The 16,051-nt window shown below is 42.5% G+C and overlaps 1 protein-coding gene across 1 annotated transcript in view; it reads left to right on the top strand.

Annotated features, from left to right (window-relative positions):
* The first annotated feature begins 12,513 nt into the window (after window positions 1-12,513).
* Window positions 12,514-16,051, top strand: part of SH3TC2 (SH3 domain and tetratricopeptide repeats 2) — a 51,799-nt gene continuing 48,261 nt past the window's right edge. Inside the window, exon 1 of the mRNA XM_083593688.1 lies at window positions 12,514-12,689. Coding sequence (XP_083449814.1) covers window positions 12,623-12,689 — 67 coding nt within the window. The 5' untranslated portion in view covers window positions 12,514-12,622. The remainder of the gene's footprint in view (window positions 12,690-16,051) is intronic.

Here is a 16,051-nt window from a genome sequence, read left to right as displayed (position 1 = left end):
TGTGTGTGATTATTTGTTAATGTCCTGTGAAAAATAGTCATTGCGGTTTCTGCGGATAGTTTTGAACATGGGAGTGTCTGTTTATTTATTGGTATGTATTTGCTGGGGGGGGGGATGAATAATCAACTTGACAAATTTAAAAGGCACCTCTAAGTTGTGTACACAAAACATTGTGTAACAATTATAATATGCAAATAAAAATCAGCAAATGTTGAAAACAAGCATGCATAACTGAAGTATGTGTTAGGATAGGCTTGCTGAAATAGTGTTTGTCTTGGGTGTCAAAGAGCATAAGAAGAGAGTAGAGGTAGAACGTAGCCAAACTGTCTAGTAGCCATTGATACACTGATCCTCCATGCATTTGTTCTAATTTTCTTTAAAGTCATCCTAGCTGGTGTCCATCTCTGCCTCCTGTGGCAGTGAGTTCCATAAGTTAACCACACACTGTGTGAAGAAGCACTTTCTTTTATCTGTCCTGAGTCTTCCAACATGCAGCTTCACTGGATGGCCTCGGGTTCTAGTGTGATGAGAGAGAGGGAGAAAAAATATTTCCTTATCTGCTTTCTCCAAACCAAGAATAATTTTATGTATTTCTGTCATGCCTGCTTCTGCTTGCTATTTTTCTAAACTAAAAGGCACCAGATGCTGTAACACTTCCTCATAGGGGAGTCAATAAAACAGTATTCTGATGGTACCCACCTAATATTAATAGGCCCCTTGCTCCCAATCTGTAAAATGGGAACAACCATAGCCAGGGAACAATTCATAGCAAGGTTCAAAGGCTTGCTCTTGGATGTACTCAAGATTAAATTGTGATAATAGTGTATTTCAAGAGCAGTTGTTCTACTTGCTTTTTTTAAAAAACAAACAAACACACACCTTATAATCAACAGAAACCTGCTAACAAAGAATAATCATGTGCTCTGACAACTCCCTGCCCCCACTCCTAGATTAAGCCGGTGATGAGGCAAACAAGGTAGCAACTGAGGACCATAATGAAGCCAAGATTAACAATAATATTCAGTGACCATATTTCACAGTGTTCTCTTCCCATCTGGGAAAAAAATGTCAAGGGAATGTGGGTGTTTTCTGTTTGGACTCAGTATAAGGCAACTTCTTATGTTGCTAAGCTCACTAAGACTTTCCCCAGCAGAATTTGCACTTGCACTATTTCTCGTTTTTAACTTTTTGCACTTTGATATGGGTTGCAAGATAGATTGTTAATGCATCTTGCTAGCAGGCTAGAAGAGCAGCTTTCGAGAACCCTGGTAGGTTAACATAAGAACATTAGAAGTGTCGGCTGGATCAGTCCAGTGCCAGCATCTTGTTCTCACAGTAGCCAACCAGCACAATGAAAATTATCCCAGTGTTCAGGAACGCTGCACAGTCTTGGGTTCTGATTGCCTAAGAGGCTGGAAAGGGGAGTTTAAGCACTGTATCAGAGGAGCCAGGGCATGGGATGTTGTACAGGGCCTATACTGCAGAGGCAAAAGAAGCTGATCTGAAAGCAAGAAGGTTGGAAAGCTGCATTGCCAATGGTCTAGAGGCCTGTGCCATAGCTGTCAACTTTCAGATTTGAAAATAAGGGATCAGCAGCCTCAAAAATAAGGGACCAGCAGCCTCACCTGTCCCGGGGACAGTCTAAGAGATATCTAACAATCTGGGATAGCAGCGGGAAGCAGCGAGAAATGGCGCTGGAATAAGGGAATTTCCCGCAAAAAAAGGGAAGGTTGACAGCTATGGCCTTTGCATTACTCAAGCGTGCAGACCAGAGCACAGCTGAGTTTTTCGCTCCATCCCCAACACAGGTGGCGCTTCCAGATGACCAGTTAATTGAGCATTGTTCTTGAATTTATTTGTTTATTTGCAGGGAGCTTAGACGGCACTGGCTATGTAATGAACATTCATTCTGATCCCTTTGCCAACACAACCCATCATCCACACAAGCACAAACCTGTATCAATGGCAGTATACTGCTGAAATTATAGGACATGATGGCAGGCTGGTAAATCTGCTGGGCAGGTGCGTCCTTTTCTTAGGTAAACTTCAGGTGGTGCATTGCCATGGGAACTAAATGGTTAGACGATTGCTTCTTGATACAGGAACGTTTTTTGAGGAAAAATTGATTGGAGAAGCAGGTAGTAGACCACCTTCAATATGGGTAAGGGCAATATGATCTAGGTATCCAAAGTTGTAGTTTGAAACATCTTGAGGAAATCAGGTTGGGAAAGGCTGGCCTAGATGTGCCCTCAGTCAGATTCAGCAGGGCTGTTCTTAAGTTTTTATTGAAACAACAGTGGCACAATTTCCAGGAGGAGCTGAAGAAACAACAAAGAGTGTCACTTTAAAGACTAAGAAGATTTGTTATGGAAGAAGCTCTTGTGCATCAGAGTCCACTTCATCTTCACTGTCATCAGATAAGGACTCTGGTCCATGAAAAATTATGCCATAATAAATCTGATAAGTCTTTAAGGTGTCGCTCTTTGTTACTTTTACTGTTAGATGAATAGCACATGTAATTTAAGAGAATTATTCAGGATGAAGATAAAATATAAGAAGAAACATAGTGTTCTGCATCAAGGAATGACTAAGACAGCCTCCAACTGTTCACGGGGTAAGTGTTCTCCCGTTTACACTTTGCTGTTGAGTTATTATTGCAGACTGACCTAGAAGAAAGGTTTCGGGATGGGGCCGCTGCTTTGTAACTGCAAACAGTAGCTTCTTTGTTTCAATGAATGGCAAGGGAGGGCTCCATCTGATGTCACATTTCTCTGCTTACAGTCTGAAAAATGTGCAAAGGGAATTGGCCAGATAATGGCCACAGAGGTCTCTTACCTAGGGTAGAAGATGAAATTTCCACAAGTGCAACTGTCAATTACATGACAACCTACACCTGCTGTAACTCCCCCTTCCGCACAACTGTGAAAGGTGTAGGGGCCCTGTCCTCTTTTTCACATGGTCACTCTACTCTTGACTCGGTCCTCTCACTGGTATCTAAGACTCTTCTGCCAAAATCAGCAACTTCTCTCATTCCTCAGACTGGGAGATGCTTGTCCTTAAACCCCAACACTGGCTTCCTATCTGCTCCTATGTCCAGGACAGGAACCTGGTCCTTGCTTTCCTTGGACATGACCTTTGCCTGTCTCTCTGCCTTCGTATCCTGAGAGCCCAGTCTCTGAACCTTTACTCCACCAACCCAGATAGCAGCTTACAAAACTGCCCATCTTACAAAACTGCCCATCCTGCTTTGAAGCATTTATGCTTTGAACTCTCCAATGGGACACTTCTTGGCACTTCTTGGGCTTCCTTTAATCCCACCTCTTCTAGAAATCCTGTGGCTTAACCTGTTTGTCCTTGTTTCAACTAAGCCTATATGTGACGGCATCTGTGCATATTTCCCCCTCTGTCTTCCTCTCTTCCTCTCCCTCTGTTATCTCACCCTCTGTCAAAAATCAGATTATAAACTCATTTTGTTTACCTCACTCCACAAAGCATCATGCACATTGATGTGTACTATTCACATACATGTAGGCAAGTAAACAAACCATGCACCTTTATACTGCAGGAGTAGGGAACATGTGGTCCTCTAGATGTTGCTGGACTCCAATTCCCATCAGCCCCAGCCAACATGGCCAATGGTCAGGGATGATGGGAGTCATAACCCAGGATCATCTAGAGGGCCAGAAGTTCCCCACCTACTATAAGAATGTGGGCCTGAAAGATCTGGAGAAGGTCTTTGGAGCTTTGTCAGATGTTTGTTTCAGACTTAAGTATGACAATTTTTGCATTTAAAAAATGGATGCATTTGGCCATTTTCTGACTACTTCCTTATATGCGATTTCAAAACATTATCAGAAAATAGAGTGTCAAAGAGAAAAGCAGTAAAAATCAATGAAATTTGCGAGCTCAAACTGACAGGTGTGACAATTGGTCTCTTCAGCAAAAATGGGCAGAATGTTCCATGCTTCATCCAGTATGGATCTAATTTTCCTATTGCAGCCTCCTCTACATAATTTGCTGGTGGTTGGACCCTGTTCTTGAGCAGCCAAGATTACTAAACTCATCCCTAGAAAACAGATCTTTTCCAGGCAGCCGAGTCTGAAATTATCATGAAACAATCGCTTATTTGTGAGCAGACTCTCAGTAAGGAGACACAGATTTTGTTGCTGCGCACATACTTTGTACATAAAATTAAGCCAGACAGCCAGTAACAACTGTGTTCTTTTGGAACTAGTATAAGCAATGCATGAGCTCAGTTTAGAGAGAAACTGTCATGGCTTTCCATAGCTAGTTATAAGCAAGCTGCATTGCACAGTCCATAAAATATGTTATTAGAGCAGCATTGTTTTCAAGAGAACATAGTTTTCATATTTCTAGCAGGAAGAACTGGGAATTCTAGGCAGCTTGTCAGCAAAGTAAACAATGGAAAGAAGTCTTAATGAGAGAGATGCTAATAAAGCAACACTAATATTTTGTCACAAGCAATCTGTTTGACCAAAGGGAGTAATACCCCACTGAGAGGAAGTCTGGCAACCCAAGAGTCAAAATGCTTCAAGGGACTCATACCCTGATCCTGTGCATGCTTACTCAGAAGTAAATCTCACTGCATTCACCACAGACCCTCCAAGTGTCCCTGTTTTCCAGGGACAGTCCCGGATTAACAGAAGCTGTCCTGGTTTCTAATTTGATCCTGGAATGCCCCACATTTCCTTAGGATGTCCCTATTTTCTTCAGAGAAATGTTGGAGGGTATGATAGGACATCCCTATTTTCATCGGATGAATATTGGAGGGTATGGAGTTATCCAATCCCCGGGCTATCTGAAGCCAGCCCTGTACCTGTATAGGGAAGAGGTTTAAAATGTTTTATTGTGTTTTTATATATGTTGGAAGCTGCCCAGAGTGGCTGGGACAATCAAGTCAAATGGTTGGGGTGTAAATAGTAACATTATTTTTATGGAATAGGACGTCCCTATTTCCTTTGGAGAAATGTTGGAGGGTATGTCAGTGGGATTGCCCAGGTAAGTTTACGCAGAATTTGAGACAGTAGGAATGAGGGAGAATTTAAATTCAGTTCGTATTTAAAGGCAAACCAACCTGATTTGCACTTTCAGAAACAATATGAGAACCAAATCTCTGCTGGGCTTCGAAATGCCTTTGAGGATACCATGGCCCAGTTTGCTGTGACATTTCCTGAGATGGAGGAATGGGTATAGGGCTATGTTTGGATACAATTGGATGTCATTTCGAAACAAGATGGCAGACCGAACCCGCCAAGACTGCACTGATTTGGAAATCTCTGAAGATATTGCAACTGCCACACACACTGACGGAGGAACGGGGGGAGTGCACCACCCCCGGCACCATCGGGGAGGGGGTACCATTGCAGCCACCCCCCAAATGCACCGTATGTACCCCCACCGCGCTGGGCGCCATGCCCCCACAGGCAGCGCGCCACGCCCCGGGACACACGCCACACCCCAGTGGGCAACTTGCCACACCCCCAGGACATGCGCCACCCCCCCAGGAGGCACGCCAGCCACACCCCCGCCTGCTCTCCACCCCCAGTGCTGGAGCATGCAGCTTTGACACTGGCCACACCCCCTGGAGGAAGAGGACCAGGCGCTCTCCAAAGCAGATGCTACAGAGAGGCAAGCTGTGTCAGTACATCATGAGTGGGAATCCAAGGGCTGGCAGTGTTTCCTACTTCTCCAGATGTATGTTTTACTTTGGGGGTTTTAAATGCTGACTTAACATTAGGGGTAGATTCCCCCCAACCCCCCAGAACCGATTTATGGGGTGTGGGGAAGAAGAAGAGGGAAACTCCCATTGCGTAAGCAGGCCTTGTTCCATGCGTGCAGCTGCTTCTTGGACTCCTGCCCTAGGGTTGGTTCCCACAATGATTTAGAGCTGCAGCTGGGTTAAATCCTGGCCAGACCTGGATCAGGTGGAGGGGTTGTGTACAGCCTTAGAAAATACACACACACATATATATTTCATTAAATTTCCAAATGTCAGTATGTTTTGCTTTCTAACAATTCCTGGGTAACATAGGGTGTTTTCTGCCAGTCTAATATACAGTATACTGTGGAAAGTGGATTGTCTGTTTTTCTGTCCATCTGTTCTCTAAGCAATTGGCCACCTTTCATGGCCAAACTTGGCACTCTGGTTCTGAAGATGGAAGAGCTTGTTTTCATCTACATTTGGAAACTGCCGGATGTCAATTTGAAACAAGATAGCAGACCAAACTGTTCCAAGCTGAATAGATTTGGATGCCTCTGAAGATATTGTTGCTTAATTTGGCAAAATGGTTCTTGCCCATTGATGGAGGAGATGGAGGAGTAAGTTTTGGACTATGCACCTTTGGAAGTGAAATAAACTGTTTCGGGCACCACAAAATACCCCGGTGCACAGATAAAAAGCTGGTGAAGCTCAGCTACACACATCCAAAACAACAAAGCACAGAGAAAAACAGGCACCCTACTCCACAACTCCCCCTCCACACACCCAGTCAAAAATTAGGAGGAGCAGGTGGCCTTGCCAAGTGACAAAGGATGTGTCTGGGGGTATTGTGGTGCATATATGTGCCACATTGATGACCTCACGTACACCCAAACTATTCTCCTCTTAAGCTCTGGAAATCCTTGTGAAACCACCATATGTCTTTCATCTTTCCAGGAGACTTTTGGCTGTTTACCCTGCTATTTTGCAGAGTCTCTGTTAAGAAAACACAGACATGTAGTCACAGCACAGTTTTGGCAAACATTTAATTTTTCTCTATTATTACTGGAGTGACTTTATCACAAGCTCTGTTAGTCTCCTTATGTTCCTCTCATTGTTTTGCAGAGAAACTAAAAATCAAAGTCATCCCTGCTCGATTTGGGGTTTATTTTGTTCCTGAATGTTAGGACTTGTTTCTTCACTCCTTATTCTATATTAATGACAGTCTACTGCAGAGTTTTTGTGGGGGTTACCAAGACAATGTGCAGTGTTTTTGTCCACATTCGGTCTGTGCTATGTCATAAATCATTCGATGTTTACATTTTTATCCCACCTTTCCACCCATAAATTCAGAGAGGAGTTCTAACCTTCCTACAAATCTGGCCAGCTAGGACTCAGCTATACAGCTGCAAATAAAACATTTTAAGTGTGTTTTAAGTGCAGTATGCAATGTGACACTAGATAGTGATGGTGAGCCTTATGGAAAATTCAATGCATTTTTAAAAAACGCTTTAAAAATTCATTTTCAGAACGTTTTTTATATGTGTGTAGATTCCACCTAAGTGCAGTCTTTTTCAAGTTGCTGCCCTCCAAAGATTTTAGACTACAACTCCCATCAGCCCCAACTATTATCCATGCTATCTGGGGCTGATGGGTACTGGAGTCTAACAATATCTCGAGGGCACCAGCTCAAGGAGGCATGGCAGGGGCCATGCTTGCCCTTTAACCATGTAGTATAGAGGACTTGTGTGATTTCATCCAGCTTGATTGCTTCTAGTCTTTGACAACACACACCTCTGGAAATGGTTAGTTAATCTTTTGTAATATTTTGCCCCCTCTTTGTCTCAGAACAAGCAGTGTAGATGTGGCAGGGCGCCATCCAATTACCCAGTTTTAGACATTTATTTTGAAATGGACTAGACTTTTCTTTTCCCCTAACTACTTTGTTAAATAAATGTAGCTAGGTCTTTAAAATCAGTGTTGAGAAAGATATGCATTCGTCCTGGATGAGTGTAAGTTTAGCCTTGTCTAAAGAATCTGTGAAGCCTAGATGTTTTGGGGAGGTTTGTTTTCGTTTTTGTCCTCTGGTAATGGCTATCCTAACCTGTTCTCAAGTTAAGAGTGCAATACAAACGTTGCTCCACGTTTTCTATGCCAGCCTGAAGCTGGCACATTGATCAGGCCCAGATTGGCTGACCCGCACCCCTGGTCCACCTCTGGAACATCTCACTTCATGTCTCCCCACTGGCTGCTACTGATGGGCATCTCACCAATGGCACTTCCACCCACAGTTTGTGGCATACTGGAAGAGTGGTGTTTGTCTCAGTTGGTGGGAGCCAGAGGGAGGCCAGCTAAGCCCAAAATGCTGGACTAGGCAGAGGGACACCTCCAGCCAATCCAAACCCCTTCCCCAACCCAGTGCAAGGGGAGGGGGTTTTGGATTGCTCTGTCAGACTTCAGATGTCCCCAAAGGCCTGACTTTCTAAATACTTTGTGGATCTGAGGTGTCGGCATTAACACTGGTAACCATAATTTCACTTTTTGTCCTCTCAGAATGTACCAGATATGCCAGGAAAAGATGAGAAGTTTGAGCAGCATAGTCTGTGTTAATAAACAGACTAGGAGCATTCTCACAGCAAGTGGTATAATTTGCTCACTGTGACTGACTCATTCTGGTGTTCGGATTTTTCTGTTTCTCTTGATAGCTGTGCATCAGTCTAAGAACAAACATGTGCTCTTTTCTCTATTAGAAATCTCAAACTCTTAACATCTTAAACATTACTGGTGTTTTATAGGCAGTCCCTGTTCTGTAATGTACTGAAGCCAGAGTGTGTCTTACGTGGGTCTGTCCCCCATTATTCTTCTCAGTATGCAAACGCTATGATTTTTATGATCTCTGAGGATGCTGCGGCACAGAGAGCCATATGTGCTGGAGGTGTTTGCAGGAACCAAACAAATGCTTGGCACAAGTATCTGCTGCCCTCTGTTGACTGAAAGGAAGGATAGAATCTAAAAAGATGGCATTTGCCTCATTTTTATTCTTGCAGTTATTCAGCAAAGATGTTTTCTTATTATGCCAGGGTAATGAGTTTTTAAAAATGACAAAGTGAAACTTTTCATGGAACATTAGTGAAATAATATGGAAGATGTTTGAATTATTAACAAGGGAGAGTTTGTGTTATTCAGAATTGTGTATGTTCTCTTAGTGACAAATTATTATTTAATATAGTTATATCCACCCTTTCTCCCAAGCTCGGGCTAGCAAAGGATCTTTTCATCACCAGTTGTTGATTTTTACAGTTATTAATAGTTAGAATCATAGAATTTTAGAGTTGGAAAGGACCCTGGGGGTCATCTAGTCCAACCCCCTGTAATGTACGAATCTCAACTAGATCATATATGACAGATGGCCATCCATCCTCTGCTTAGAAACATCCATGAAAGGTGAGTCCACCACCTCTCATCGGAGTCCATTCCACTGTTGAACAGCTCTTACTGATGTTTAGTCAGAATCTCTTTTCTTGTAACTTGAATCCATCGGTTCAGGTCCTAGTTTCTGGAGCAGGAGAAAACGAACCTGCTCCACCCTCCTTGTGACAGTCCTTTAGATACTTGAAGATGACTACAGTGGTACCTTGGGTTACAGACGCTTCAGGTTACAGACTCTTCAGGTTACAGACTCCGCTAACCCAGAAATAGTACCTCGGGTTAAGAACTTTACCTCAGGATGAGAACAGAAATTGCACGCTGGAGGCGCGGCAGCAGTGGGAGGCCCCATTAGCTAAAGTGGTATCTCAGGTTAAGAACAATTTCAGGTTAAGAACAGACCTCCAGAACAAATTAAGTTCTTAACCAGAGGTACCACTGTATTGTATCTCCTCTCAGTCTCCTCTAATCAAGTCTCCAGCTAGTCAAGGAACTTAAGACAATGTGCAGTCAGTCATCAGGGTTAAACTTTGTTGATTAAAGCAACAGTGTCAGCTAACAGGCAGAGGCACTAGTCCAGTAGATGGTGCTGTTCCAATGCTTAGCTGTGCTTCTGAGTCTTATCATAAGAACATAAGACAAGCCTGCTTCTTCTTCTTCTTTGGCAATCACTCGTAGCTGTGTAAGATTGTCTTCCATAAACATGGTTTTAACAATGAATAGGTACGTAAGTGACTGTGGAGGCCAATTCTGGATCCACACATCCTTCCACAGTGGGGGCATAAGTTTCTGGATCAGGCCAAAGCCCCATGTCCTCCAGTATCCAGAGGCCCACCAGAGTCCCACAAGCAGAACAGGAGCACAACAACTGTCTCCCCATCCATGGTTCCCAGCAACCAGTACTCATACTGCCTCTAACACAGAACGACTCTTATGCTATTGTTTCAAACTGCAGATACTTAACAGAGTCTGCTCCTTTAAGTGTCACAACAGGGTTTTTTCATTTTTAAGAGAATCCCTGTGTGCTGGAACCTTAAGAGACACAGTGGCATGCAGCCACTTTCAAGGATTAACGCAGAGCAAAACTCGACGTGATATGAGAAATCCAGCATCTCCTGCTTTTTAAAAGCAGAGCCTGTGGAAGGGATTCAGATAAGGACCAAGAATGGTGCTTAACCTTTACCCCCTGCTCTGTTTAACTAAACAAAATCCCACCCCTCTTCCACCTCCAAGCTATTTGTAGAACTTGCTAATTTTAATAAAAAACGATTTGAAGCATCTTCATCCCTAACCACTGTGTTGATCTTAGGTCAAATGGTGTCCCGTGTGAGGAGTTGCTTCAGAAGTTCCCTTTGCTTGTTCTACTTTAAAATACTTTTTAAAAATGCATTGCAACCTCTTTCACAATGGTGGCATATGATTTTGGATGTAATTGTTCCCTGTCACAAAAAATAATAATGATACATTTGCATGCAAACATACATATGACCACTTGTAAATTCGCTGTTTGTTGAATGGGCACTGAGGTTGTAAATATTCCTGTAAAATACACACACACAAATGCTGGTGCAATGTTAGCCATGCAAGTCAGTGTCAGCTTTACAGTGGAAGACAAACTCTTTCTACTGTTTCAGCTGCTGATGGGATAGCTGAGTAGGTAGTCTGGACAGGAGCCAGTCCATTGCCATATGTCCTCTTTTTCTAGGACACGTCCTCTTTTTCATGGGTAGAGTCATCACAGCCAGGGCGGGATTTAGGTTTGATGAGGCCCTAAGCTACTGAAGGTAATGGGGCCCTTTATATGTCTAGCTGTCTTTTGTCAAGGACAAATTGTTTCTGTTTTTTGTGTTGAATATATTCTATATGGTAATTTATGGACCTAATAGGTATCTAAAGTCATTTGCACATAACAAAATATGCATTTTATCAAAGGAATTGTTGAACTGAAATACAATTAAGAAGTATATTAATAGTGAAATATAATTAAGAAGAAGTATATTAATAGTGAAATAATTATTATATATAGAAATGAGCAAACCTGTGATATTTTGGGGAGCAGGCAGGGCCCATTACTTACGTCATAGGAGCCTACACAACACAAAACACTGTTGCTGCATGTAGGTTTTATTTTATTTGTTTTTTTATCTTATATTTTGAAAATGTACATCCTGTTTTTTTCCTTTAAATTTTTTGGGGGCCCCCAAGAGAGTGGGGCCCTAAGCTATAGCTTGTTTAGCTTATACATAAATCCAGCATTGGTCACAGCGATCCATAGTTAAAGTAGGAGTTGGAAAATGTATCCTCTTCAAAATATAGCAACCCTACCCCAAGCTTAGCAGCCCACACACCTGCCCCTAAATCCAGCTCCTGTCAGTCCACCACATAGTGATGCTTTGAAAATGGGAGCTTGAAGGAAGGTGCTTTGCTTCAAACTGTGTTGGTGGCTTGAAAGCAGATCGTTGAAGCAGACTGGCTTCTGTGCTTCGATATGACAGAGCCAGGAGCAGAGCCTGGTGTTGCCTTAGAACTGAAGCCTTGGCTCCTCCTGGCTGCAGCTGTATGATTCCTTTTCAAGCGGGACATTTCAAGACAAAAGCACCCCCCACCCCCACTTGAACAATTCTGTACTGTCCATTTCTAGTGATCTCTGCTCAAAAGGAAACTGATGTTCTCACTGCTGCTGTGAACTTCCCGACATTCGGGAACGAGGAAGCAAAACTCTCTTTTTTTAAAGCCCTTTCTCCAGAACTGTCATTTTGCCAGCTTAGACCAAGTCTGGGGTTTCTGAACATTTTAAGATGATTGACATATAAACAAACAAACAAAAAATATCATATTCAGTGCTTTACCGAAGGAGTTAAGTTGGAAACTAATGCAAGGCAGCCCAAATCAGTTAAAGCACTTATTGAAATGTCCCCCCCCCCATGTTTTTAAAAACAGAGAAATAAAATAGAAAGTCTATTCCACCGCTGTTTATTAGTGTTGCGGATATTTTTTAAAAAACCCTGCAGCTAGAAGGTGTTTGACACTGTGGAAAGTTTAGATTCCCCAAAAGAAACCCACAGATAAAGTACAGAACCTCCCCCTGTTCAGACAGCATATATTCCAGTAACAATGGGCCTTTTGACTGCTTGGCAATGGATCGTAGAATATGGGGAACGAGATGAAGGTTTATTAAGTTATTTTAATGAGGGTTGTTGGCATCGAGTCCTTTATCAGAATTCCTGTCGGGGATTTCTAAAGGAAGGAGTTGCCTTCATCTGGGAACAACAAGTTGCAAGCAGTTTCCATTCCCTGTAGGCCCAGATATTTATAATCTGACAATTGATTCCTCTTTTATGACTGAACAAATTCATTCCCCGCACCCCCATTTCTAAACAGAACTGTAGCCACCAGGAGAACAATATGACTGAGGTGACTTGGTGTTTTATTTGATGCTAGGGCACACATTGTGCTTCAACACATCAGACTAAGTACATGAACCTACTACAAGGACTTCTGTCCATCTGTTCTGGAAATGTCTGGATGCAGGACAGAGCACCAAGTAAGTACATAAGAATATATGGTATGTATGTATGTATATATATGTGCATAAGAATATACAGCCATTTGTCATGGATGCTTTAGCTGAGATTCCTGCATTGCAGGGGTTGGACTACATGGCCCTTGGGGTCCCTTCCAACTCTACGATTCTGTGATTCCATGATTCTTATTTTTAAAATAACCTAAAACATTACTGTATGCTCAATATTTTAAATGTATATTTTAAATTCTTTGTAAACGGTTTACAGGTTTTAATTTACAGTTAAGCGGTATTATACATTTTGTAACACACACACACACACACAAATACACACACACATTCTTTCATTGTTTCTGCAGTGGACATACACCATCTATTTTGCCTGAAATCCTATGACAGTGACTGTATGGTGAAATGTGAAAATTGGTCTTCCCCAGCCTGCCGCCTGCAGATGATGCTGGGCTACAGCTCCATCAGTCACAGGCAGAATGTCCAATGGTTAGGGATGCTGGGAGTTTATTTAATTCATCAATGGAATATATACATAAAAAATCTCTAAGCAGTTAATATAGAAAACCCTTAAAATTCACTCATTCATTCATTTTATTTATATGCTGTTTCTCCACACACACAAAAAATAATGCTCAAAAAGTTTTACAGCAAATAAAGAGGGATGCATCTCAAACAAACACTACAAAAACTTTTGATAATAACACAGCAAAACAATAACATAAGAATTTCATTATAACATAGCAAAAGAGTAACACAATATCAATTTCAGAATAATGTAGCAAAACAATCGCATAGTAACAATTTCATTATAACATGGCAAAACAAAAATATAGTAACATGCAAAAAGCCACATTTCCATAAATATAACAACATGCAGCATCCAAAGCAAAAATAACAAGGCAGTTTCGCAGTCTTACATTAGTCCTAGGAAATCCCCTCCCATAATGTTACTTAGCCACAAAATCAAGACTAGAATACAGATATAGTAAAACCAAAAAATACATACTGTCAGTAAAAACCCAGAATAAAAATAATGAGTTCAAACTAAAGGCTTCAGCAAACAAATATTTAATTTGTATGTAAAGTGAGTCACAGCTGACACATTTTGGATTGAACAGGGGAGGGTTTTCCAGAGGGTTGGTGCCACTGCAGAAAAGGCCTCCCTCCGTGTGGCCACGAGATGCACTCGGATTATTGTAAAGACTGGACACATCTGGAGGCCCCAGGTTGTGGAAGGCTATCCATACTGAGAGAGTTTAGGCATAATTCTGTTCACTGGATTTGTAATTTTCCCTTATTCCTGAAGAAGTGCTGGTGATGCCTTGATTTTGCAAAGCACAGAATACAAATGCTTTAATAAAAGTTCTAGTTACAGGTAGGTAGCCGTGTTGGTCTGCCATAGTCGAAACAAAATAAACAAATTCCTTCCAGTAGCACCTTAGAGACCAACTAAGTTTGTTATTGGTATGAGCTTTTGTGTATCTGAAGAAGTGTGCATGCACACAAAAGCTCATACCAATAACAAACTTAGTTGGTCTCTAAGATGCTACTGGAAGGAATTTTTTTTATTTTAATAAAAGTTAAAAACTGAAACATTTCAAGTCAGCACAAGATTCTGGTAAAGTCAAATTTCATGCAGACTCTCAAAAATTAGGTGCTGGGATTATCTTTCAGTGCTATATTCCCCACAAACACTTAGTTGGGGGAAAAACTGAGTGGCAAAGTGAGTCCAAGAGATACATTAGACTGCGGTCAAGGTGCATTTCCCATGTCCAAGTATTAAGGAACAGCTCTTACAGATATTAGATCCCTTTAATGCTGTGCACTGCAGTTGAAGCAGCGGCCTCAAACTACGCAGCACCTAGCCCCCTTAGCAACTCCCCGAGGCATCTGGGTTCCCTGAAATTCCCTTTCAGATCCCTGTGTGGCCCCACATCTCCACAAAGGCCTATGACATCCCGCTCTGCAGGTTGATGCCTGCACTCTACCTGCATCAAAAGGCCATTGATCACCCTGCATTATTGATGGATTTAAGGGTACTTAGCACTGTTGAAGATGCAAGATAGGGATATTTCTAGCAAAGCTTAGCAGCAAAACAAAATCACAGTCCAAGAGTGAAAAAGCAGCTCCAAGGTGGGGCAGAAGTGACCTCTGCTTGGCCGCTGCTGCTTCAGCGATGGGGAATCAACCAGCAAGGAGCAATTCTCCACCTGCCCGGTATCGTTGCCCCTTTAAAACTAGATGGAAGATTTCTGCAGGCTGTGGGAGTCCCATGTTGAACTGTTCCTGCCATCCAAGGAATCGAGACCAGGAGCAAGAAGCAGGCACTGGAAGAACCCACCCTTCTTCTGGATGGAAGGGAGTTGGCACTTTGGATCTCATTAAAGGCAAGGCTCCCTGGGGTTTTCTTTCCTTCTGTGCTTGCATGCCTCTTGTGGGCTGGCTCCTTTGGAGAGGAAAGGAGTGCAGTTTACAGATGTTTTCTTGATTTCCCCCAAAGAAGAGGCCTGTAGTGCTAGGAGTGGCTGCTTTGCAGATGAATCCCAAGAACAGGAAGGCACTGGGATGTTATATGCATTGTGGAGTGAGAACTTCTGTATTTCTAATAATGGGTGGCATCAGGAAGCTCTGGCTAAAAGAGGATGTTACCACATTGGAAGAGAGATGCTAAAGCTACAGGGCAGCTGGGATATTCCTTTTCACCTTGGTCAGAACAATCTGAGTCAAGATCAGGGTATTATTTTAGATTTTAACTGAAGGTGAAGTTGCCACAAAAAGGGGCATTTAGAGAGCATGTGCTGTGGATACTTAAAAAAAAAAAGTCACAATAATATAGGTGTTCCTGAGGAATAACATGCGGGTTTGGAGGATTGTTAAGGAGACTGCGATGCTTCTCTCTTAATTTGTTGCTTGGGTTGAAAGAGGTCATGCCGGGTGTAATGAGTGCTGGTTAATGAAATAATGTGTGTGCTCTGAACTCTCAAAGTGCTTTATAATCCTGAGTATTATTGCTAAAGATGCCATCACATTGGTAGCAAATTTTCCAAAACCCAAATAAACTTTGTACGTTGAGATGTTGTGGCCAACATGGCACCAGGGGTAGCGAACATGGTACCTTCCATATCTGTTAAGACTCCAAGCCCCATCAGCCCCAGCTGGTATGGCCAGCCCAGTAGTTAGGAAAGAGGGGGGTTATATCATCTTGCATCCTCTGGAGGGCACCCTGTTGGCTACCCCTGGCTTTTTACCCCTGCAGTAGCATAAAGATGCTGCCCTTGTAGGCTTGAATAGCAGCCAAAATGCATGCAGCAGGGACTTCTTGCATCCTGCCTTCTGAAGGCTGCCAGGAAATCCTGTCCACCCTGAAGCAA

This window comes from Podarcis filfolensis (genome assembly GCF_964270895.1).
Source record: "Podarcis filfolensis genome assembly, chromosome: 2".
Lineage (NCBI taxonomy): Eukaryota > Metazoa > Chordata > Lepidosauria > Squamata > Lacertidae > Podarcis > Podarcis filfolensis.
The sequence above is the reverse complement of the archived record's forward strand: the minus strand, read 5'-3'. Positions and strand labels throughout refer to the sequence as shown.